This window comes from Protopterus annectens, chromosome 3.part1 (assembly GCF_019279795.1).
Source record: "Protopterus annectens isolate FY-2018-M chromosome 3.part1, PAN1.0, whole genome shotgun sequence".
Classification (NCBI taxonomy): domain Eukaryota; kingdom Metazoa; phylum Chordata; order Ceratodontiformes; family Protopteridae; genus Protopterus; species Protopterus annectens.
The window spans coordinates 1,842,817,582-1,842,842,337 of NC_056732.1; the positions used below are offsets into that span (position 1 = coordinate 1,842,817,582).

At 43.6% G+C, this 24,756-nt stretch overlaps 1 protein-coding gene across 1 annotated transcript in view; it reads left to right on the forward strand.

Annotated features, from left to right (window-relative positions):
- LOC122797908 (zinc finger protein 271-like) overlaps positions 1–24,756 on the forward strand; it is a 274,927-nt gene that overhangs the window by 41,239 nt on the left and 208,932 nt on the right. Inside the window, exon 3 of the mRNA XM_044066426.1 lies at positions 3,280–3,406. Within this exon, the coding sequence (XP_043922361.1) occupies positions 3,280–3,406 (127 nt within the window). The remainder of the gene's footprint in view (positions 1–3,279; positions 3,407–24,756) is intronic.

The following is a 24,756-nucleotide window of genomic DNA, read 5'->3' on the forward strand; positions in this document are numbered from 1 at the left end:
TCAGGAAAAATGCCAGCGTACACAAGCAAGTATTTAATAAAATCAGTGTCCTTTAAAAACCAATGTTATGATGGAAAAAAGTCCAAAATAATCCAAAAAACAAGAATCAACAAATCCAAGTGTAAAGCGCTTTTCGTCTGTTAATATAGTCTGTTTATATTAACAGATGAAAAGCGCTTTACACTTGGATTTGCTGATTCTTGTTTTTTGGCTTATTTTGGACTTTTTTCCATCATAATATTCTTGATTGATTTTATTAAATAATTGTTTGTGGATGCTGGCATTTTCCTGAGCCATTTTTGTTCTTCTACAATTACAGTAGCCCTATGCCTCAGTGCTCTGGGGGCTAATGACTGTCATAATCTTATATCACATTTAGGTTCTACAGGACAACTTGCAGACTCAAGAAAACCAGTCTCTCGACTCTATCCAGTAAGAAAAGAATTTCCAAAGCATGATGGAGGTACCAATGTGGGATTTCCTAGTAGCGGCTTCTTCCTGGGCAGCCCAAGTACAAGTATTATTGATCTCTTGCTGAGAGTCACCACATAGACGTCAGCCCTAGGATGGGGCCATTGTCAAGAGTGGACTATCGGATGTGAAGGCCAGTTTGCATATCCATGTCCTAGAGATGTGACCTGTTCATACTGTACACTTTCCATGATAACCTTCTTCATGAAGTGATTGACATATACTGCAACAACATGACAAGTGTGTGGTACATCAACTGGTGGGGCAGAATCCCTTCTGACTCACCTTGTTGAGAGGCTATTAGACTTTGGGTGTATGCAGTGTTTTCAATGCACTTTCTGGTAGCTGTCCACGCAGCTGGAGAAACCATCTCACTAGACAACCAGATTAACAATTGCTTCCTGTTTCCCCATGAGGGTGTCTCTTGCCTGATTTATTGTGAGATCTCTTTGCCACTTGTAGAAAGTCTTCAATGCTATCTCTTTGCAAGCTTGATCTTTGTCAAATGCAAAGACTTCCCTTTCATTCTTCCTTGGATCAGGGGGCCAGGAGTGCCATAGTCCAAGAGATGTTTCCAGGTCTCTTTAACAGCTTTCCTTATTTCCTCCGATTACAATGTTCTTGCAGAAACTGCAGTGGAAGGACATCAGGGTCATTCTCACAGCTTCATTTTTGGCCTTAACAAGTGTGGTTCCCCAGGTTGAGACCACCCAGGATCTTCTTCACTCACCCATCCAGCGAGCGCCATCTGGATTTTCATGACCTCAGAATAACTGCTTGGTATTCTTCCATTTTAATGATGGCTACTGACCAGCTTACCCTGGCAGCATGGTATATATGCTTGTTTTAACTCGGACGTCCAGCACTAGGAAAATGTTTAAAGATAAAATGGTCTTGTCTTGTGGTCTGAGTGTTGGATGATGCATCAGTCCTTTTGTTGATCCTGTTCCAGAAGTCCTGGATTATCTCTCTTGCATTCTTTGTTCAGAGGTGATATTCTTACGTAGAATGATTCACTTAGCATCCATCTTGCAGTTTCATTTCGGTTGCCAGAATTTCTGTTTAGTCTCTCTTAAGGCGTATAATACTTTTCAGGAGAAACCTTTCTCCTTTAGACTTCTGATTAGAGATCCTGTTCCACAATGTGATAATTTCAGTGCTGGAGCAGTTGACTCAGCATCCCTTTGAACTGGCCTTCAGAGCAGAGTTGACGTTCTTTTACAGAAAAGGATTTTCCTCATGGCTGCCTGACAGTTAGTGCAGAGGACTAAAGCTCTGACTTGTAAATGAGCTACTTCATGTGTCGAAGGTACAGGGTTGGATGGAATCTTTAGGTCTTACGTGGCATTTCAGACCACTATTTTCCAATTTTTTACTCCCAGAAGTCTAGCCAAATTTTATGCTGAGGTCTCCATCAGAGTTATAGACAAGGGTAGACCATACCATGATGGATATGAAAACTATGTATTTACTGTAATGATTAGATCTGAATTGTCATGTTTTGTGCTCCTCTGCAATCCCACCCATCATCCCCCGGCCTAGAAAGTGGGGTATATGGATATAGGTGTGTTAATGAACTTTAACTGAATGTGCCCTGAGTGGCCTTCTTAAAACTGGACAGTGATGGAGGCATGGTAGGGATTATGTAAGGGGAGGCGTTAAAGCATATTTGTGTTGATGCTGAGGTGTCTGAGCTGGTAGGTGAGGGTGGCATGCTGGGTGTTCGGTATTATGTAAAGGGAAGAGTTAAAGCCCAGGAAAGTTTGAATTGATGCCAAGCTGACTAAGCTGGCGAATAATGATAGCATGCTAGGCATTAGATATTATGTAAGGGGGAGTAGTTAATTATGTAAGGGGGAGTAGTTAATGACTATCTGTATTGTTGCTAAGATGACTGAGCTAGTAACTGATGGTACCTTGCCTGGTATTATGTAACAGGGAGGTGTTAAAGCCTGGCAAGTGATGTTATGCTAGGTATACCTGGCATGCTAAGTATTGGGTGTTAAGTAAGGGGGAGGAGTTAAAGCCTATTTGTATTGGTGCTGAGGTGACGGAGCTGCTGAGTGATGATGGCATATTAGGTATTATGTAAGGGGGAGGAGTTAAAGCCTGTTTGTATTGGTGCTGAGGTGACTGAGATGCTGAGTGATGATGGCATGCTGGTTGTGATGTAACTGACCTGGCAAGTGATGTTAGCATGCTAAGTATTAGGTATTATGTAAGGGGGAGGAATTGAAGACCAGAAAAGTTTGTATTGGTGTTGAGGTGACTGAGCTGGAGAGATGGTAGCATGCTGGATATTGGGTGTTATGGAAGGGAAGGTGTTAAAGACCAGGAACGTTTGTATTGGTGCTGCGGTGACTATGCTTACACTAGGGCTACAGTTCTGTCAGTAGAGGAAGGTGAACCACAGCGATGCAGGTAAATCATTATGGTAAGTCCTTAACTAGTTTCTGTGTTAATCTGAATACAGTAATTTATGTACAGGAATATACATTCATATAATTTTCTTCTGTGTACAGATTAGTGCAGTTGTGTCTTACTACTAATTATACTAAATAGATGTTATGTTATACTGATACTGAATGAGCAAAACTTACTGTTCTGGTTGTTAACCCACTCCTGAGTAAAATGAGTTTTTACAAATCTGACACTGAACAGGAAGAAAGAAGTAGTTATTAACTTTGTCAAATGAACATCTTGTGCAAGTGAACATTTTAACGTAGCTGGTTACAATCTTGTTGAAACCATTTATGTTCATCTGTGTGCACAATAAATGAAGAGCAAGTACATTTTGTGTGTTTTCAGGTGCCAAAAAACTTTGAAGATGTTGCTGTTGAGTTTTCAGTGGAGGAGTGGAAGATGTTGAGTGAACACAACAAAGAGTTACACCGGGAGGTGATGGTACAGAACTATGAGAACATGATTTCTTTAGGTAAGGGGATCTCAAAGGTGTACATCCTTATTGATTTGAAATTCAAGTATTATTCATATTTCTTTGCAATAAGCGTTGTTTCATTAACATGATATAGTGTACTGGTTTACATCACTACATGGGCAGTGCAAACATCTTCTTAGAAGTGCATTCTTATTTTGAGGATTGCACTTGCATATAAAAATAGTGATATTACATGAGTTGAAAGTGTTGCATGGTCAGAAGAGTCTGTGTTCAAGTGTTTATTCCTCTCTGATTATTAAAGTTTTTTTGTGCTACACAGATCCTCTCCAATTCCTTCCGGCAGTTTCTATATTTTTGGAGGGGTTTGTTACTTTTTCATTTAAAATTGCACTGAAAATCATTGTTGGAAATTCCTGACTGTCTGTTTTGACAATAGTAATACAAAGGAGATATCTAGTGGTAGCTGTGTAGCCAACAATGATCGTCATAACTTCAACTATGTTATTGATTTAAATCCTTAAGTGCAGGTCCCACATTATCTTGACACTGTATCAGGCACAGCTACTTTGTTTTCTTACATTTTACTGTTTTAAAATATTTTTGTCAGTAAAAATAAAGTACTTTTTCTACTTCACAATTAATTCATGGTAAAGTATTGTATTATTTTATTTTCTACTTATGTAAGTACCCTAAACTAATAATCATAATTTGAACTATGGCAAGTAAGTGTGGCTATTTACATACAGATTCCTTTCCATTTCTTCTGTAACATATGGAGTATAAAACTTTAAATATGCTAATGACTAATTCGCAGGGAGTTGCATGTAATGTGGTACAGATTCATGCATTCATATGTTACTGACTAAGCTGCAGGGTGTTGCATGTCATGTGGTACAGATTCATGCATTCATATGCTAATGACTAAGTTGCAGGGAGTTGCATGTCATGTGGTACAGATTTATGTATTCATATACTAATGACTAAGTCACAGGGAGCTGCATGTCACTTGGTACAGATTCATGCATTCATATGCTAATGACTAAGTTGCAGGGAGTTGCACGTCATGTGGTACAGATTTATGTATTCATATGCTAATGATCAAGTCACAGGGAGCTGCATGTCATGTGGTACAGATTCATACATTCATTCATATGCTGATGACTAAGTCGCAGGGAGTTGCATGTCATGTGGTGCAGATTTATGCATTCATATGCTAATGACTAAGTCGCAGGGAGTTGCACGAAATGTACAGATTTATGCATTCATATGGTAATGACTAAGTCGCAGGGAGTTGCACGTCATGTGGTACAGATTTATGCATTCATATGCTAATGACTAAGTCACAGGGAGTTGCATGTAATGTGGTACATGTTCCTGCATTTTTCATTAAGGCTGTCAGATTAAACATGACATGCAGGCTGGTGCTCATCATGAGTGGTTATGTTGCCCTACAGAGTATTCTGATAAACATCTGAATATTCCATGGTATTAAACCAGAAAATCTATTTATAAAATGAATAAATCTATTTTATTTCAAGCTTTTATGTGTTTGAAAATACAAAAAAAAATAAGGCATCGTTGGAATAATGCTCCAGTTGCAGCTACCAGGAATTCTCTTACTACAGTTCAGTTTGTAAAAAACTGGAAGCTTGCATCCAGAAATTTGACTTGTTTCTCACTAAGAGCTGATAGCTGAGAAGGTTGAAAAGGTAGTGTGTGCCACGTCTGCATTTCAGTAATGAAACCTTGAAGATATTTAAGTCTTACTCTTCTCTATGAAGTGGAAGAAAAGATAATGGCATTTAGAGCACAGTTAGATTTGGGCATTTAGAGCACAGTTAGATTTGGGCATTTAGAGCACAGTTAGATTTGGGCACTTAGAGCACAGTTAGATTTGGGCATTTAGAGCACAGTTAGATTTGGGCATTTAGAGCACAGTTAGATTTGGGCATTTAGAGCACAGTTAGATTTGGGCACTTAGAGCACAGTTAGATTTGGGCATTTAGAGCACAGTTAGATTTGGGCATTTAGAGCACAGTTAGATTTGGGCATTTAGTGCACAGTTAGATTTGGGCATTTAGAGCACAGTTAGATTTGGGCATTTAGAGCACAGTTAGATTTGGGCACTTAGAGCACAGTTAGATTTGGGCATTTAGAGCACAGTTAGATTTGGGCATTTAGAGCACAGTTAGATTTGGGCATTTAGAGCACAGTTAGATTTGGGCACTTAGAGCACAGTTAGATTTGGGCACTTAGAGCACAGTTAGATTTGGGCACTTAGAGCACAGTTAGATTTGGGCACTTAGAGCACAGTTAGATTTGGGCACTTAGAGCACAGTTAGATTTGGGCACTTAGAGCACAGTTAGATTTGGGCACTTAGAGCACAGTTAGATTTGGGCATTTAGAGCACAGTTAGATTTGGGCATTTAGAGCACAGTTAGATTTGTTTTGCAAAACTTAAAGTAATTTGCCATTTTTTCTTTAAGAAAGGTCTGAGAATGACTGCCATTTCTTATGTTACTAAACTGAGAAATCAAGTTAAAGGCTAAAAATTTAGTGAGTTGCATGATTCATTAATAGGTAGGATAAAGTAATGATCAGGTTAGAAGCGTTCCTTTAAGACCCCAGACCTGACCTTATCAAAAGCTATGAAAGTGTGCAGAACGAGTGAAATAACTAGTTTACAGTCTAAAGATTTAGCTGAGAAAATATATGTGTAAAAGGTAAATGTGAGTCAACAAAACAACAGACAGTAAAGGATATGCCATTTTACAGAGTACTGTAACAGTAATGGAGACAAAGATGACCATGAGGTGCAGAGTTAATATTATGCAATTGGAATTCATAACTTGTATGCCAAGTGTAGAAAAACGCATGAAAGGAAGCATTGTCTTGCTACTTATCAGTTTTAAAGATTTTTTTCTATGAAGAACCATCATTCAAGGAAAAGGAAAGATGATGCCATCAAAAGAAATTGCATGGTGTTGGACAGAAATAAGAAAATGCACTGGACCGACATGTAACTCAGATAGGTGCTATTAAAATAAAATACATGAGTACAATCATCATCTTTTGGATGTTCCCGTTAGGGGTCGCCACAGTGGATCATCTGTTTCCATTTATTCCTGTCTTCTGCATCTTGCTCTGTCACACCAACCACCTGCATGTCCTCTCTCACCACATCCATAAAACCTTATTTTAGGCATTCCTCTTTTCCTGTTACCTGGTAGCTTCATCCTTAGCATCTTTTTCCCAATATACTCAACATCCCTCCTCAGCACATGTCCAAACCAACGTAATCCTGCCTCTCTGGCTTTGTCTCCAAACCTTCCAACCAGGGCTGACCCTCTACTTATTCCTAATCCTGTCCACCCTTGTCACACCTAGTGCAAATCTTAACATCTTTAACTGTGCCACATCCAGCTCTAACTTCTGCCTTTTTGTCAGTGCCACTGTCTCCAACCCATGTAACATAGCTGGCCTCACTACCCTCTTGTAGACCTTCCCTTTCACTCTTACTGGTACTCGTCTGTCACAAATCACTCCTGACACTCTTCTCCACCCACTCCATCCTCCCTGTATTCTCTTCTTCACCTCTCTTCCATACTCACTGTTACTCTGAACTATTGATCCCAAGTATTTAAACTCATCCACCTTTGCCACCTCTACACCTTGCATCCTCACCATTCCTCTATCCTCCCTCTGATTCACACACATATATTCTGTCTTAGTCCTGCTGACCTTCATTCCTCTTCTCTGTAGAGCATATCTCCATCTCTCCAGAGTCTCCTCCACCTGTTCCCTACTCTCACTACAGATCACAATGTCATCTGCAAATATCATAGTCCACGGGGACTCCTGTCTGATCTCGTCTGCCAACCTGTCCATCACCATTGCAAATAAGAAAGGGCTCAGACATGATCCTTGATGTAATCCCACCTCCACCTTAAACACATCCGTCACTCCCACCGCAGACCTCACTGCTGTCACACTACCCTCGTACATATCCTGTACCACTCTTACATACTTCTCTGACACTCCCGACTTCCTCATACAATACCACAACTCCTCTCTAGGCACCCTGTCATATGCTTTCTCTAAGTCTACAAAAACACAATGCAACTCCTTCTGACCTTCTCTGTACTTCTCCATCAACAGTCTCAGAGCAAACATTGCATCTGTAGTGCTCTTTCCCAGCATGAAACCATATTGCTGATCACTAATCATCACGTCCTTCTTAACCTAGCTTCCACTACTCCTTCCCATAACTTCATGCTGTGACTGATCAATTTAATCTCTCTGTAGTTACTACAGCTCTGCACATCACCCTTATTCTTAAAAATTGGTACCAAAACACTTTTTCTCCATTCCTCAGGCATCCTCTCACTTTCCAAAATTTCATTAAACAATCTAGTTAAAAACTCCACTGCCATTTCACCTAAACACCTCCATGCTTCCACAGGTATGTCATCTGGACCAACAGCCTTTCCATTCTTCATCCTCTTCATAGCTATCCTTACTTCCTCCTTGCTAATCCATTGCACTTCATGATTCACTATCCTGACATCATCCAACCTTCTCTCCCTCTCATTCTCTTCATTCATCAACCCCTCAAAGTACTCTTTCCATCTGCTCAACACACTCTCCTCACTTGTGAGTATGTTTCCCTCATTATCCTTTATCACCTTTACCTGATGCACATCTTTCCTAGCTCGGTCCCTTTATCTAGCCAATTGTTACAGGTCCTTTTCTCCCTCCTTAGTGTCCAACCTTTCATACAACTCTTCATATGCCTTATCCTTAGCCTTTGCCACCTCTTTCTTTGCCATGCACCTCATCTCCGTATACTCCCATCTACTTTCTTCATCTCTCTGACAATCCCACTTCTTCTTTGCCAACCTCTTTCTCTGCATACTCTCCTGTACTTCCTCATTCCACCACCATGTCTCCTTGTCGTCCTTCCTCTGTCCAGATGTCATACCAAGCACCTTTCTAGCCATCTCCCTTACTAGCTCTGCTGTAGTTACCCAGCTATTTGGTAACTCTTCTGCCACCCAGTGCCTGTCTTAACACTTCCCTGAACTCCACCTCACAATTGCCCTTTTTCAATTTCCACCATTTGATCCTTGGTACTGCCCTCACACTCCTCCTCCACTTCTTGATCACCATCATCATCTTACAAACCACCATCCTATGCTGCCTAACTACACTTTCCCCGGTCACCACTTTACAGTCTCCAATCTCCTTCAAACTGGCCCTCTTACATAAGATATAATCTACCTGTGTGCATCTTCCTCCACTCTTGTATGTCACCCTACGCTCCTCCCTCTTGTTAAAATACGTATTCACCACAGCCATGTCCATCCTTTTTGCAAAATCCACTACCATCTGACCTTCTGCATTCCTTTGTTTAACACCATACCAACCCATCACTTCTTCATCCCCTCTGTTCCCTTCATCAACATGCCCACTGAAATCCACTCCCATCACCACTCTCTCACCCTTGGGTACAGTCATCACAACTTCATCCAACTCACTCCAAAATTTTTCTTTCTCGTCCATCGCACACCCAACTTGTGGAGCATATGCACTAACAACATTCATCATTACACCATCAATTTCCAGCTTCATAAACATCAATCAGACACTCTTTTCACCTCCAAAACACTCGGCGTACTGTTCCTTCAGGATAACTCCTGTGCCATTTCTCCTCCCATCCACACCATGATAAAACAATTTGAACCCACCTCTGATACACCTAGCCTTACTCCCCTTCCATCTGGTCTCTTGCACACACAATATAGCAACCTTCCTTCTGTCCATCATATCGTCTAGCTCTCTCCTTATACCAGTCATACTGCCAACATTCAAGGTTCCGACCCTCACTACCACAATCCTAGCCTTTCTCCTCTCTTCCTGCTTTCGGACATGCCTTCCACCTCCTCTCCTCCTTCGGCCAACAGTAGCCGAATTTCCACCAGCACCCTGTTGGTTAACAGTACTTGTGGCGGTCGTTAACCCGGGCCTCGACCGATCCGGTATGTAAATATTTACTGATGTCTGCATGAATAATTTGGCCAAGTTTTATGCTGGATGCCCTTCCTAATGCAACCCTCCCCATTTATCCGGGCTTGGGACCGGCACAAAGGAATGCACTGGCTTGTGTATCCCCAGTGGCTGGGTTAAAATACATGAGTACAATGAAGTCTGAAAATGCATCAGAAGTATTCAGACAATAGTGCAAGTCACATCGTTGTCAAGAAACTGGCAAGAAGATGGCAATAAGCAAAATAAAGGTCAACTATTCCCAAACACATTTCCTTTTTCCAGTGTGATGTTCTTCGTGTTTCACTGTTGCATTCATCACATTTGGGTTATCTACTTGCAGTAGCCCTCAGTCGGCCTGATTATCAAAGTCTTGGATCCTGCATTGGTTGCTGTCTCATCTTCCGTGACGTCAGGTAGTCAGGGGTATAAAGCATGCAGCCGACGCCATTACATCAGTCTTTCTTGCTGTGTGGTGCCTGAAGCAGAAGCAGTTCGCAAGTGCCAGTCGGCCGACTCCTGAAATTTTCATTTTCAAGTTTCAGAACCAAAGTCTTCAACTAAAGCTAAGTACCCTGTTGGGGGAAACTTTTTCTTGCTCTAAACCGATGTCAGTAAAAGTCAATAATTATATTTCTTGTGGAAAGCAAATACCTCATAAAGATTTTCATTCGTACTGTATTCCTTGCCTAGGCCCTGACCACGACGTACCTCGCTGTCAGTTTTGTGCCTTAATTAAACCACAAACTATTCATTGTCTGTACATTTTCGCTTCTAAATATTTTGGTACTCTGTTCAATTATCCATATATGTCTTCAGTAAGCCACCCGATTACTGACATTCTGAAAAAACGCAAAGATAAAGACAGAGACAGGCTGCCTAGGTCCAAAGCTGCTGACGACACTTCTCCTAAGCTAGTCGCCAGTTTGCCGGTACTCAGTGAGGCGCTTTCGCAGCCCCTGATACCCACTACTTCAGATTCGCAAGCCTCTACTGAGACCCATTCAGAGTCCGGTATGCCGCGAGATGCTTCAACTGTGGAATCTGCGGATGTCTCTACCTTGGATGGGTCCGGAGCCGCTGTGCAGGCACCGGCTTCTGAGGGTGTATTCAGGCCTATTGACTTGCATATTAAACCGATGCCATCTTCTTCTTCTAGGCCTAAAACTCGAACCATGCCTAGGAAACCGACGCCCAGACCGCATGCTTGGCTTAAGGAGCAAAACTTGCCAGATCATGTTAAAGCTAAATTACTGGATGCTCCCTTAAACCAAGACCATCTGTTTGGCAGCAAAGCAGAAGTCATCCTTACAAAGATGGAGGAAAAAGCTAAATCTATGCAAACTGTTAAACATTTCCTGCAAGTACAGCCTCCCAGATTTAGTAGGCATTGGCCTTCTAAGAATTGGTCCTTTCCAGTCTCTTCCAGGCTTTCTCAGTCCAAACCCAGGAACAGCAGACCACGTAGGCTACGGTCTCAAGCTACACACAGGCCTAAGCAGTGGGGGGGCTCCCACTTCCAAAGCCGGAAGTAGTAAGACACCCCCTATGGAAAAATGTCACAATGACTTAACCTTAACCCTTCCAAGCCCTGCTCAACCGCCTGCTCCCTTAGGAGGAAAGCTCGCCCTGCATGCAAAAAACTGGGAACTCATTACCCAAGACAAATGGGTTTTAAGTATAGTTTTCCAAGGATACAGATTCCATTTCTACACCTTACCTACCCCAAACGGTTGGCTAGACCTACCCCCAAATCAGTGGGCAGAGGCTCAACAGCAGGTTCTCTCTCTTCTAAGTATCAGGGCTGTCCACGCTGTCCCAACAGAAGAAAGGGGACAAGGTTTTTACTCAAGACTTTTCCTGATACCCAGAAAGGACAGCTCCTGGCGTCGTATCCTGGACCTCTGTATTCTAAACACCTTTTTGGTAATCCCAAAATTCAAAATGCTAACACTTCCAACAGCTGCTTCCTATGCTGGGCAAAGATGCCTGGTTGGCAACCTTAGACGTAAAAGGACGCTTACCTGCAAATTCCAATAAGGGAATCTTGCAGGAAATACCTACGCTTCAGAGCAGGCTGCACTATCAGTTCTCTGCGCTTCTCTTTGGCTTATCTACTGCACCCAGGGTATTCACAAAGTGTCCAGCTCCAGCCATTGTATTTTGCAGGCAGAGAAATATTCAAATATACCCATACCTGGATGATTGTCTGATTCAGTCAGAAAGCCAGGACACGCTATTAAAACATTTGGCATTTGTAAAAGAAACTTCTAACCTCACTGGGGTACACCATAAACAAAAAGAAATCTTATCTAGTACCCTGCCAACAGATTGTATTCCTGGGAGCAAGCTTGAACACAACTTCCCAGATGGCTTTCCTCATGCCAGAGAAACAAGTTTTATTTGACAGCCTACTTCAAACTACTGGCCACAAAGACCCAGCTATCTGCAAGGAAAGTTCTGCAAGCCCTGGGGTTCCTGGCCTCTTGCATTCTACTAATTCCATAGGCAAGACTGCACGAGGAAACTACAGTGGTATCTAAAAAGCCTATGGTGCCAACATTCTCAGGACCTGGAAACAATGATTCCTATCATTCCTTGTATAAAGACAGAGTTCCTTTGGTGGGCAGAGGCCTGCCACTTCAACAAGGGGCTCCCTTTCAATCTATCCTCTGCCACTCAAACCCTAACAACAGAGTCATTAGACTATGCATGGTGGGGCTCACTTGGCAGGGCAGTGCGTTCAGTGCAAATGGAACCCAAGTCAGATGCACCTGCATATCAACCAAAAAGAAATGTTAGCTGTACAGAATTCCCTGACAGCCTTCAAGGACCACATTGGTAAAGACAGACAACACCACAGTTATGTGGTACATAAACAAGCAGGGGGGGAACCCACTCGTACCCTCTTGGCAGACTAGCCATGGCTCTGTGGAACACAGCCTTGAGCTACCAAGTGCACCTACAAGCTCAGTTCCTGCCAGGCAAGCTAAATTCACTGGCAGATGACCCAAGCAGAAATCTCATGGACCCACACGAATAGAAACTGGAACCAAAAATATTCAACCTCTTGAGGAACAAATGGGGGACTCCAGAGATAGACCTGTTTGCCTCCTCCTGGAACTACCAATTGGACAAATTCTGCACAAGAACTCCCCACAGTCTAGCTTGGAAAGTGGATGCCCTGTCCTGTACCTGGGAAAGTCTCTCAATTTATGCCTTTCCCCCTCTGCCTCTCCTCTCGAAGGTTCTACTAAAGAATAAACAGGACAAACCAAGGATAATACTGATTGTACCAGACTGGCCACACCAGCATTGGTACCCCTTCTTGTGCAGTATGATACTGCTGGAGCCATGGCACCAACCTCAGACACCTTCCCTGCTGTCCCAGCAGGCGGGCCAGATTCTCCACCCTCAGCTTCAAACCCTGAACCTTCTAGCCTGGCTAATCCTCAGGTATCTAGGTACTAGAAAAATTTCTTTACATTTTTTTTCTTTTTTACTTTCTCTAGCTCTAGAAACTCCTAACAAAATACACTCACTATTTTTCTCAACTTCTGCCTTTTAATATCTAATGATTTTGACATATATATTATAACCATGTCTATTGTTTTACCTGATATTACAAATGCTTGCATGTGGAGCTTTTCTCCCCGGGCCTCTGCTGAAAATGGACATAAATCCAGTTGGACCAGCCCGGTCAACAAATGTAAAATAAAATAAAAATAATCCCATGAGCTCTCAACAGCATCCCTCAAGTAAGCAGGTGCTAGATGTTATTCTGGAAGCAAGGAGACCTAGCACTAGAAAATCTTTTGCTGAAAAGTGGAAAATGTACTGTTCCTGGAGCCAAACTCAGGTGATGGGCACAACAGTGCCCAGCTTACCCCATATTCTTCAGTTCTTAACAGAAGTGCTCCACAAGGGCCTATCCTTCTCGTCCATTAAAATTCATGCCTCTGCCATTTCAGCACATTATAATACTGAACCACCCCTCTTTTCTCACCCCCTGCTAAAGCAGTTCCTCAGAGAGGCCAAAAATTTAAGACCCCCCAGGCGAGCCCCTACTCTAGCCTGGGACCTTAACTTTGTATTGGAAAAGCTCACTCTCTCTCCATTTGAACCAGCTGCTACTGCAGAGTTGAAATTCCTTTCTTGGAAAACAGCCTTCCTTCTAGCCATCACTTCAGCAAGAAGAGTGTCTGAATTACAGGCCCTCATGGCAGTGGAACCCTTCATTATCTTCCATGCAGACAGGGTTTCCCTCAGGACTAATCCTTCCTCTATGCCCAAGGTGGTGTCTAGTGTGGCCCTTAATCAGTCCATTCATTTGCTTACTTTTTTTCCCGAATCCACAAAACAAAGGTGAACGAATACTGTACTCTTTGGACGTGCACAGACAACTTAGATTTTATTTAGACAGGACCAAGCCTCTCAGAAAATCTAAACAGCTGCTAGTTGGCTTTTCTGCAGGGGCAGAGGGGAAGGCCATTTCAAAGCAAACCATTTCTAAATGGATAGCCCATTGCATTCATTTCTGCTATAAGCACCATGGAAAAACTACCCCACAGGGGATAAGATCACATTCCACCAGGGCTGCATCTACATCTAGAGCCTTCCTCAGAGGAGTCCCTACCAGGGACATCCTAGAAGCTGCTACCTGGAGTTCTGTACATACCTTCACCAAGCATTACCCCATGCCTATTTTTTTTCTAAATCCAGAGCTGTTTTTTCCACTGCAGTCTTGCAGGGCTTAATAGCTGGTCCTAATGCTCTCTAAATTCCTCATTCCTTCCTTAGCTTTGGGAATCAACCCAAATGTAATGACTGCAACAGTGAAACATAAAGAACATACTACAGTTGCGTACACTTACCATAAATGTAGATGTTTGCATGTATTCACTGTTGCAGTCCTGGTTACCCTCCTTTCAGCCCCCTGACTTCTCTTGGCTCTACCCTCCTTCTTGTTTGGTGTATTTAAGCTTTCTGGTGTATTTGCTTTTTGTTGGAGGTGTAACCTAACATATAATTGCTTCCCATTATGGGGGCACCTGACATCTGGGGCAAGAAAACTGATGTAATGGCATCGGCTGCATGTTTTATACCCTTGACGACCTGACGTCACGGAAGAAGAGAGAGCATCCGACGCAGGAATCCAAGATTTTGATATTCAGGCCGGCTGAGGGTTACCTGCAGTCAGATAACTGAAATGTAATGACTGCAACAGTGAATACATTCGAACATCTACATTTATGGTAAGTGTACACAACTGTACTTTCTACATACTATAAAAAGGTTCTTCCATTCTGTGGCATTTCTGTCTGAGTCAGGCAGTTAACTTCCTCATTGCACACAGTGCTGGAGTTGAATGTAATCTCATGAGACTTTCGTCAGGAATTTGTCTCCCTTGCTCTTGCTTCAAATGACATGTCATGTTTGAAAGCTTCTGACCAGGAAACACCCATAGCAAGGTAGGCATAACTTTTTTTTCTATTTTACACCAGTTGAGATAATAAAGATATTCATCTCCAAATTCACAGCTGTTGTGCTGAGCACTATCCATTCTGCTGCACTCTTTCCCTCTCCTGGGGCATAAGACTCTTAAGGCCTTGGAACTTCATAGGTGTATAATTTTGTACCCATTCCACATTTTTAAAAAGCTATGTTATGTTAGTTTGATAAGCAGTTTGTTTAACACATCTCTAGGAAACAGATGATGTTATGTGGTCCTATCTTGCCTACATTCTTTACTCACGGGTTTGGAGCTGACAATTGGCTCCGATTCAGCCAACTTATTTTCTAGCACAAAGTCTCTAATTGGCTGGGCTAAACCGGTATCCCAAGATGCACCTTGCCCTAACCCCAGATCTCATTTGCTGCTCGTAGAGTTAGGACGTGGTCTCGCTTGGCTGTGGCTAAGTACCCTTTCTATACTTTTCATAAGTATTTAACAGTCTGTTTCTAGTAAAAAGCTATTTTAATAGCTAGTTTTCATTATGAGTGTACTGTGTGAGTGAGTTGTGGGTTTTTTTTGTGGTATCCCTCTTTTGGCGGGCTAGGCCCATTTAAATTAGAGGACCTAGTCCTGTCCGTTTTTTTTGTGTAAAATTGTGTTTTTGTTGGTCGGTAGTTAGATTCCTTGCTGCACCAAAGAAACGTTTAAATTAGAGATGTCCGTGTTACCCTGCTGCAGTCATCACACTTCGGTTATCCTGTCATCAGGCGGTCCCGCAGTCGGCCTGAATTCCAAAGTCTTGGTCCAGCGTTGGTTGCTGTCGCTTCTTCCCTGACCTCAGTGTGCCAGGGGTATATAAAAGGCATCCGACGCCATTTTCTTTAGTCTTTCTTGCCACGTGGTGCCCGAAGCAGAAGCAGTTCGCAAGTGCCGGTCGGCTGACACCTGAGATTTTCAAATCGAGTTTCAGTCCGAAGTCTTCAAAGCTAAGTACCCCGTTGGGGAACCTTCTCTTGCCACAGTCAAATGTCAGAAAAAGTTAACAATTGCATTTCTTGTGGGAAGCAAATACCTCATAAGGACTTTCATTCTTATTGTATACCTTGCCTAGGCCCAGACCACGACGTCACTGCTTGTTGGTTTTGTGCTAGGTTCAATAAGCCAACTATAAAGCGACGCTTTCATTTCACACGACACTACTTCGGTAGAAAATTTAATTACACTATGCCGTCGGAGCAACCGACTACCGGCGTGCATAAAAAATGTAAAGATAAAGACAGACAGCCTAGATCCAAGCCAGACTCTGAGGCCTCGGCTGGGCCGGTCGCTGGTTCTCCGGTTTTCAGTGAGGCGCCTAAGCAGCCCCTGGCTACCACAGAATTGGATCCCCAGACCGCTTCGGATTCTCCAGCAGAAAGTTCTAGGCTGACGCAGCCATTTTCTTTAGGCCCTACCGATGACGATGCAGAAGGAGAAGCCGGTGCTGTAGAAACGCCTTCGGTTTCTGAAGGTGTCTTCAGACCGACTACTCTCACCATAAAATCTTATGCTAAGCTTAAGACTCCTTTAAAACCGAAAAAGACTGCACTTCAGTCTCCAGTTCAAGGCCCCATGCCTAAGAAACAGCTGCTTAAAATGGCTGAAGAGTTGATTTCTTTAATCAGGGGTTCCACCCCCCCCCCCGACAAAAGGCCTAGACTAGAGGATTATGCCTCCTCTGATCAAGAAGTGTCTATTTCCTCAGGCTCCTCTGAGGAACAGTATTACTCCTTTCCCCCTTATGAAGATTCTGATGCTGAAGATTCCATTCCCTCAGCTTCTCCCCCTGAAGACTATTCCTTTGGGGAAACCTTACATACCAAGAGGGAACATTTCCACTGGGAAGGTCAGGACTACTCCGACTCAAAGAAAAGGCTCCGAGAGTTTCTTTTACTCCCCCAGCATAGACCACTTGCTATCCCTCCAGTTTTAGACATTGTGGATGATGTTTTCTTAGAATCTAGCCTAAATCCAGATTCTCTGCCTCCTGCTCCAGCCAAACCAGATAGATACTATAGAGTGCCTGACTCACACAAATTCCTTTACAAAAGCCCTGTTGCTGATCCAGAGACAATCTCCCAGGGTCCCAAAGGGGCTAAGGCTTCTATGGCTAAAAATCCTGTACCCTCTGAAAGGGACTCCAGAGCACTAGATAGGTGGAGGAAGAAGGTTTACACCTCAGCTACTCTAGCTATGAGAGCACTAAATTGTCAATTTCACATGCTTAAATACCAGCAATTCCTAATGTCTCAAATAAAACAAAAGATGAGCACGCGCCATCAACAGTCTGAATTTAAGGAAATGCAGGATCTGTTGCCTGCAGCTGAACAGGTGGGCAAACATGCTTTACAATGTGGTTTTGATTCCTTGGAAGCTTCCTGTAGAGCAGCTGTTACTGGGTCTGTTATACGTAGGCATGATTGGTTAAAAGAACAAACTCTGCCTGATCATGTTAAAGCAAAGTTACTAGATGCACCCTTACAGCAGGATGTCTTATTTGGGGTTAAAGCAGAAGAGGTTTTAAAGAAAATGGAGGATAAGGTAAAATCTATGCAGACGATCAAAGATTTCTTACAGGTACAGCCCCACGCTTCAGCAGAAATTGGCCAACAAAAAATTGGTCCTTTCCAGCTTCTGACAGACCACAGAGGGGTAAATACAGGCACCCAAGGGGCAGAGGACAAGCACAAATCCCTTACAAGCCTCACCAATGGGGCACTGCAACACAGAAGACAGGTCCCAAACTACTAGAAGGCAAACACAATGCCTCAAACTGCCAAGCAAAACTCTCTTGGCAGCTCCCTTGGGAGGAAAATTAGCACTTTTTGCAGACAACTGGTGCATCGTCACAAAGGACAAATGGGTCCTAGACATTATCTCACAAGGATACAGATTCCATTTCCACACCTTGCCAAAGATAAAAGGAATGCCAAACCTGCCACAAAATCAATGGGCAGAGGCACAAAAACAAATTACAGCTCTCATGGACATGAGAGCCATTCAACTGGTACCTACACAGGAGCAAGGCTAAGGATTTTACTCAAGGCTCTTTCTAGTCCCCAGAAAGGACAATGCTTGGAGACCCATTCTGGACCTTTCAATTCTAAACACCTTCTTGCAAGTACCCAAATTCAAGATGCTAACACTACATCAGCTTCTTCCCATGTTGTGCAAGAAAGCTTGGCTAGTAACGTTGGACCTCAAGGAGGCATACCTGCATGTCCCTATCAGACAAAGTTGCAGAAGATACCTCCGTTTCATTGCAGGTTCAACCCATTATCAATTCTCTGCACTGCCCTTTGGCTTATCTACTGCACCCAGGGTCTTCACAAAATGTCTGGCACCAGTAATTGCATACTTCAGACAAAGAGGAATTCAAGTATACCCATACCTGGACGACTGCCTCATCCAAGCAGAAAGCAAGGACATTCTCTTACAACATCTGGCTTTTGTAAAACACCTTCTAAGTTGCCTAGGGTACACAGTAAACGGAAAGAAATCAAAACTAGTGCCCTCACAAAATATGACATTCCTGGGTGCCAGCTTGAATACAACGGCCCAGATGGCTTATCTGACCCCAGACAAACAACTACAACTAACTCAATACTTCAAAACAATGGCAACAAAGACCCAACTCCCTGCAAGAAAAATTCTGCAGGCCTTGGGCTTCATGGCATCTTGCATACTACTAATACCATTTGCAAAACTGCATATGAGGAAATTACAATGGTACCTAAAAAACGTATGGACTCAACACAGCCACAGCTTGGAAACAAGGATACCTCTCATTCCCTGCCTTCAACAGGAGTTTCTATGGTGGTCACAGGCATGTCACCTCAACAAGGGTCAGCCTTTCACCTTACCCCCAGCCAGGCAAACCATGACAACAGATGCATCGGACTATGCCTGGGGGGCACACATGGCAGGATGGTGCGTTCAAGGCATGTGAACTGCAGATCAAAGGAATCTGCACATCAATTAAAAAGAAATGCTAGCTGTACAGAATGCCCTGACAGCCTTCAAGGACCTCTTACTTCCAGGACAGCTTATCACAAGGACAGACAGCACCACAGTAGTGTGGTACATAAACAAACAAGGGGGTACACACTCCTACCCTCCATACAGGCAAGCAATGATCTTGTGGAACACAGCACTGGCTTACCAAGTTCAAGTACAGGCTCAATTCCTGCCAGGAGAAAAGAACACATTGGCAGACGACCTAAGCAGAAACATCATGGATACCCACGAGTGGAAACTGGATCCACAAGTATTTGCAATGATAACTCAAAAATGGGGGCACCCAGACATAGACCTGTTTGCCAGCCCCCAAAACTATCAGCTAACAAAATTTTGCACAAGGACTTTTCACCATCAAGCTTGGAAAGTAGACGCACTCTCATTCATTTGGAAAATGCGGACAGTATATGCCTTCCCTCCATTGCCCCTTCTCACAAAGGTGCTGCTGAAAGTCAGGATGGAGAGACCCCGAATGATACTCATTGCCCCAGACTGGCCACGCCAGCACTGGTACCCACTATTAAGGAATATGGCCCAGGTCCCACCATGGATTTTACCAGAAATTACTCCTCTGCTCACACAGCAAGACAGTCAGATTCTACACAGCCAGCTCAAAACCTTAAACTTGGCTGCATGGCAAATCACCTAAGCAACCAGCCAGCTCCTCTTTCACAAGCTGTTATGGATGTTTTTCTGGAGGCCAGGAGGCCCAGCACCAGGAAAGCCTACTCAGACAAATGGAAAGGTTTTGCGCCTGGAACCAAGCTAAAGGCCAAAATACTCTTCAGCCGGACATACCTCAGATTCTACAATATTTAACTGAGATGTTACACAAAGGGCTTTCTTTTTCATCTATTAAAATCCACGCCTCAGCTATTTCAGCTCACTACAACACGGATCCTCCCTTATTTTCACATCCACTTCTATGGCAGTTTCTCAGAGGGGCCAAAAACATTTGGCCTCCCAGGAGAGCACCAACACCTACTTGGACCTCAATTTTGTTCTGGAAAAACTTACCATACCTCCTTTTGAGCCAGCTTTCTCAGCTGACTTAAAAGTTTATATCATGGAAGACTGCCCTGCTGCTAGCAATTACTTCAGCCAGAAGAGTCTCAGAGCTTCAGGCACTAATGGCAGTAGAGCCTTTCCTCATTTTTCATCAAGACAGAGTTCCTCTACGAACTAACCCCTCCTTTATGCCTAAGGTGGTATCCAGTGTGGCTCTAAATCAAACCATCCATTTACCCACCTTCTTTCCAAATCCACAGAACAAAGGAGAAAGACTCATGCATTCCTTGGACATTCACAGGCAACTACGGTACTACTTGGATAAAACTAAGTTTTTCAGAAAATCTGACCAGCTTTTTGTATCCTATGCTACAGCATCACAAGGAAAGGCTATCTCAAAACAGACCATTTCCAAATGGATAGGACATTGCATACGTTTTTGCTACACGCACCATGGAAAACCAGTTCCTGCTAGCATAAGGCCCCACTCTACCAGGGCAGCAGCTACATTTACAGCCTTCCTCAGGGGGCTGCCAACCAAGGATATTCTGGAAGCTGCAACTTGGAGTTCAGTACACACCTTCACCAAACACCATCACTTACCACTTTACTCTAAGACTAGAGCTGGCTTCGCCACTGCAGTTTTGCAGGGCCTTCTAGCCTCACCTCCCATCCTTTGCTTTGGGATTCTACCCAAGTGTGATGACTACAGCAGGGTAACACGATGAACATAGTACAGTTTTGTACCTACCATAAATGTAGATGTTCGAGTGTATACCCTGCTGCAGTCCAGGTTACCCTCCCTCCATCCCCTCTGTCCTGACTAAAACCTTTCAATACCTTAAAATCTGATACAACCTTTGTGGTGTATTTGCTTGTAGCTGGAGGGATGTTTTGTTTGTGCTAAACTTTTATTATTGGTACTATCTACTGACCACCTTTTGGGGGGCACCTGACATCTGGGGCAGGAAAAACTGAAGAAAATGGTGTCAGATGCCTCTTATATACCCCTGGCGCACTGACGTCAGGGAAGAAGTGACAGCAACCGACGCCGGACCAAGACTTTGGAATTCAGGCCGACTGCGGGACCGCCTGATGACAGGATAACCCAAGTGTGATGACTGCAGCAGGGTATACACTCGAACATCTACATTTATGGTAGGTACAAAACTGTACTTTTCTTTAGTTGTTTTTGGTTTGGTTTTCCTGCCTACCTCTTGTGTCTGTCATTGTCAGTTGAGTGGGTGCTGTGTACTATTATGTCTAAAGAGCAGAAAGAGCATAAACCCTCTGCATTTAAGAAATGCTCTAAATGTGGCTACAAGATGTCCATCACAGATGGGCATTCTATCTGTGTTTGTCTTGGTGCTATTCACCTGCAAGAGTCCTGCAGATGTTCTTCATCTCACATTGCTGCAGTCCTTACATATGGGTAGTCCGCTGTCCTCGGTCGGCCCGAATACCAAAGTATTAGGCTGACGCGGTCATGGCGCCAGATCTGACATCAGAGCGCCAGGGTATAAAGCGCATGACCGACGCCATATCCTCAGTCTTTTGCCGCATGGTCCGATGCAGAAGCGCAGCAGGGTGCCGCTTCGGCGTTCTGAAATTTTCAATTCTGAGTTTCAGACCAAAACCAAGTTGGCTAAGTACCCGTTGGGGATTCCTGCTAGAATATTTTTGTTTTTTCTTGCCTCAGTTAATTCCGGATGTCAGAAAAAGTGAATAATTGTATTTCTTGTGGGAAACAGATACGCATAGGGATTATCACTCTCTTTGCATTCCTTGTTTGGGACCTGAGCACCACGTAGTCGGGTGTCGGTTTTGTGCTAGGTTTAATAAGCGCACCATAAAACGAAGGTTAGATTGCTAGGTTAGTCTTTGGTAAGCGGTGTAATTATAATATGCCGCCGGATCCTCCGCCCGCTTCCAAGAAGCGCAGACAAATCTTTGAAACCTAGACAGGATGGTTCGTCTGCTGGACGCCGGTCCTGTAGAAGCTACAGTGGAACAAGTGGATCCGGCTGAAGTTTCTGAAGTTTCTGTTGAGTCTCAGGGGGAAACTTTGATTTTGCAGGATGTGGCCTCACAGGAGTCAGGTCAAGCTGAAGGGGCCTCTCAGGTTACTGTTCTCCCTTCTATGCCTAAGGTGGTTAGGCCTTCTGCTACTATTTCTAAGGCTTCTTCTAAGGGCAGGTCTGTTTTGCCTTCCTCTGGTGTCACTCCAGGTACTTCAGGGTCTGTGCCTAAAAGCACATGCTTAAAATGGCAGAAGATTTGATTACTTTAATTAGAGGTTCTATGCCCCCTCCTGATAAGAGGCCCAGGGTGGAGCCAGAGTTGGAAAGTTTGGATCAGGCCTCAGATGACTCAGAGTCTTCTGCTGAAGATATTCAAGATTTTCTCCCTTATTCGGATTCTGATGTAGAGGATTCCACTCCTTCTGCTTCTCCTCCAGAGGATTTTTCTTTTTCAGAAACTCTGCATTCCATGAGGGAGCATTTTAAGTGGGAAGGACAGGATTTCTCTGATTCACGGAAGAGGCTTAGGGAATTCTTGTTTTGGATGTTGTTCAAGATGTTTTCTCGGAGGCTTCCCTTAATCCAGATTCTTTGCCTCCTGCGCCAGTTAAACCGGACAGGTATTACAGGGTGCCTGAGGCTCATAAATATCTGTATAAGAGTCCTAGGGCGGACCCAGAAACTGTTAGTCAGGGGCCTAAGGGTGTTAGAGCCTCTGTTGTTAAGAATCCGGTTCGTCTAGATAAGGAAGCTAGAGCTTTGGATAGATGGGGTAAGAAGGTGTATACCTCTTCTACTTTAGCAATGCGGGCTTTAAATTGCCAGTTTCATATGTTGCCTGGCGGCTCCTTTGGGAGGAAAGTTAGCACTTTTCAAGCAAAACTGGCTTTTACTCACCCAGGACAAATGGGTATTGGACATTATAAACCGAGGCTACAAGTTCTATTTCCATACATTGCCTCCTTTCAAAGGCATGCCAGACGTTCCTCCTCGGCAAAGGATAGAGGCTCACAAGCAGATTTCTTTACTTCTTCAAATAGGAGCTATACAGCCAGTTCCTCTGTCAGAAGTAGGCCTAGGATTTTATTCTCGCCTGTTTCTAGTACCAAAGAAAGGGAACACGTGGAGACCAATTTTGGATTTATCTATCCTCAACACTTGTCTGGACATTCCAAAGTTCAAAATGCTAACGTTACAACAGCTTTTACCTCTGTTGGGAAAAGATCACTGGATGGTAACTCTGGATCTCAAAGAGGCTTATCTTCATGTTCCTATCAGGCCCAGTTGCAGGTGGTACCTGCTGGCTGGAAATTTACATTATCAGTTCTCTGCATTGCCCTTTGGCTTATCTACTGCCCAGAGTGTTCACAAAGGTTCTGGCTCCAGTGATAGCCTTTTTCAGGTTGAGGAATACAGATTTATCCTTATTTGGACGATTGCCTGATTATTGCACAAGACAGGGACGAACTTCTTCATCATCTACAGTATGTGATGGTAGTGTTAAGATGCCTAGGGTATTCTGTGAACGAAACAAAGTCCAGTCTAGTACCCTCTCAGGACATGTGCTTTCTGGGTGTGAGACTGAATACAGCTTCCCAGATGGCTTTTTTGACCCCGGACAAACAAAGAAGCCTTTCTCTTTATTTCCATCAAATGTCTCTACAGTCCAGGCTGACTGCAAGGACAGTCCTTCAAGCCTTGGGGTTCATGGCATCTTGTATTCTGGTGCTTCCCAATGCCAAACTGCATATGAGGAAGCTTCAATGGTATCTCAAAATGTATGGACACAACACTGCCAAGATCTAGACACTGTCATTCAGATAATACCTTGCATTCAGAAGGAATTTTGTGGTGGGCTCAGGAATGTCACCTAAACAAGGGACTCTCTGTGACCCGACCAGAGGCGAGTCAGATTCTAACGACAGATGCCTCGGACAAGGCTTGGGGAGCACACCTCAATGGAAAATGGGTACAAGACACGTGGCCTGTCAGACTTCAACATTTGCATATCAACTTGAAGGAGATGTTAGCAGTCCAATTTGCATTGATGGCTTTCAAGGATTTACTTCACCCAGGGCAGGTGTTGATTCAAACAGACAACACTACTGTCATGTGGTACATCAACAAGCAAGGGGAAACCCATTCGTACACTCTTTGCAGGCAAGCGATGATTTTGTGGGAGACTGCTCTCAGTTTACACCTCAATCTTCAGGCAAGGTTTCTACCAGGAGCACAGAACTCCTTAGCAGATGTGTTGAGCAGACAAATAGTGGATCCTCACGAGTGGAAACTGGATCCTCATGTATTTCAAAAGTTGACAGTGTTATGGGGAACTCCAGACATAGATCTGTTCGCTTCTCCACTAAATTACCAGTTGCCAAAGTTTTGCACAAAAATGTTTCATCCCACAGCTTGGAAGGTGGATGCTCTATCATTCAGTTGGAGCAATCTTCATGTCTATGCCTTTCCACCTCTGCCTCTCATTCCCAAGGTACTCTTGAAGGCCAGAAAAGACAAGCCATCCATGATTCTGATAGCGCCGGATTGGCCTCGACAGCATTGGTACCCACTACTGAGGAGTTTAGTACGGGAGCCTCCATGGCCTCTGCCTTTGATTCCGCATCTTTTGTCTCAGGAGGGCAATCACTTCCTCAATGTCAAGATTCAGTCTCTGCATCTAACAGCCTGGCATATTCTGTTTTAGACCCTGGAGGGTCTCAGCTTCCACAACAAGTTTTGAATGTTATTTTGGAGGCCAGAAGGCCTAGTACAAGGAATGTTTACGTTGATAAATGGAGGA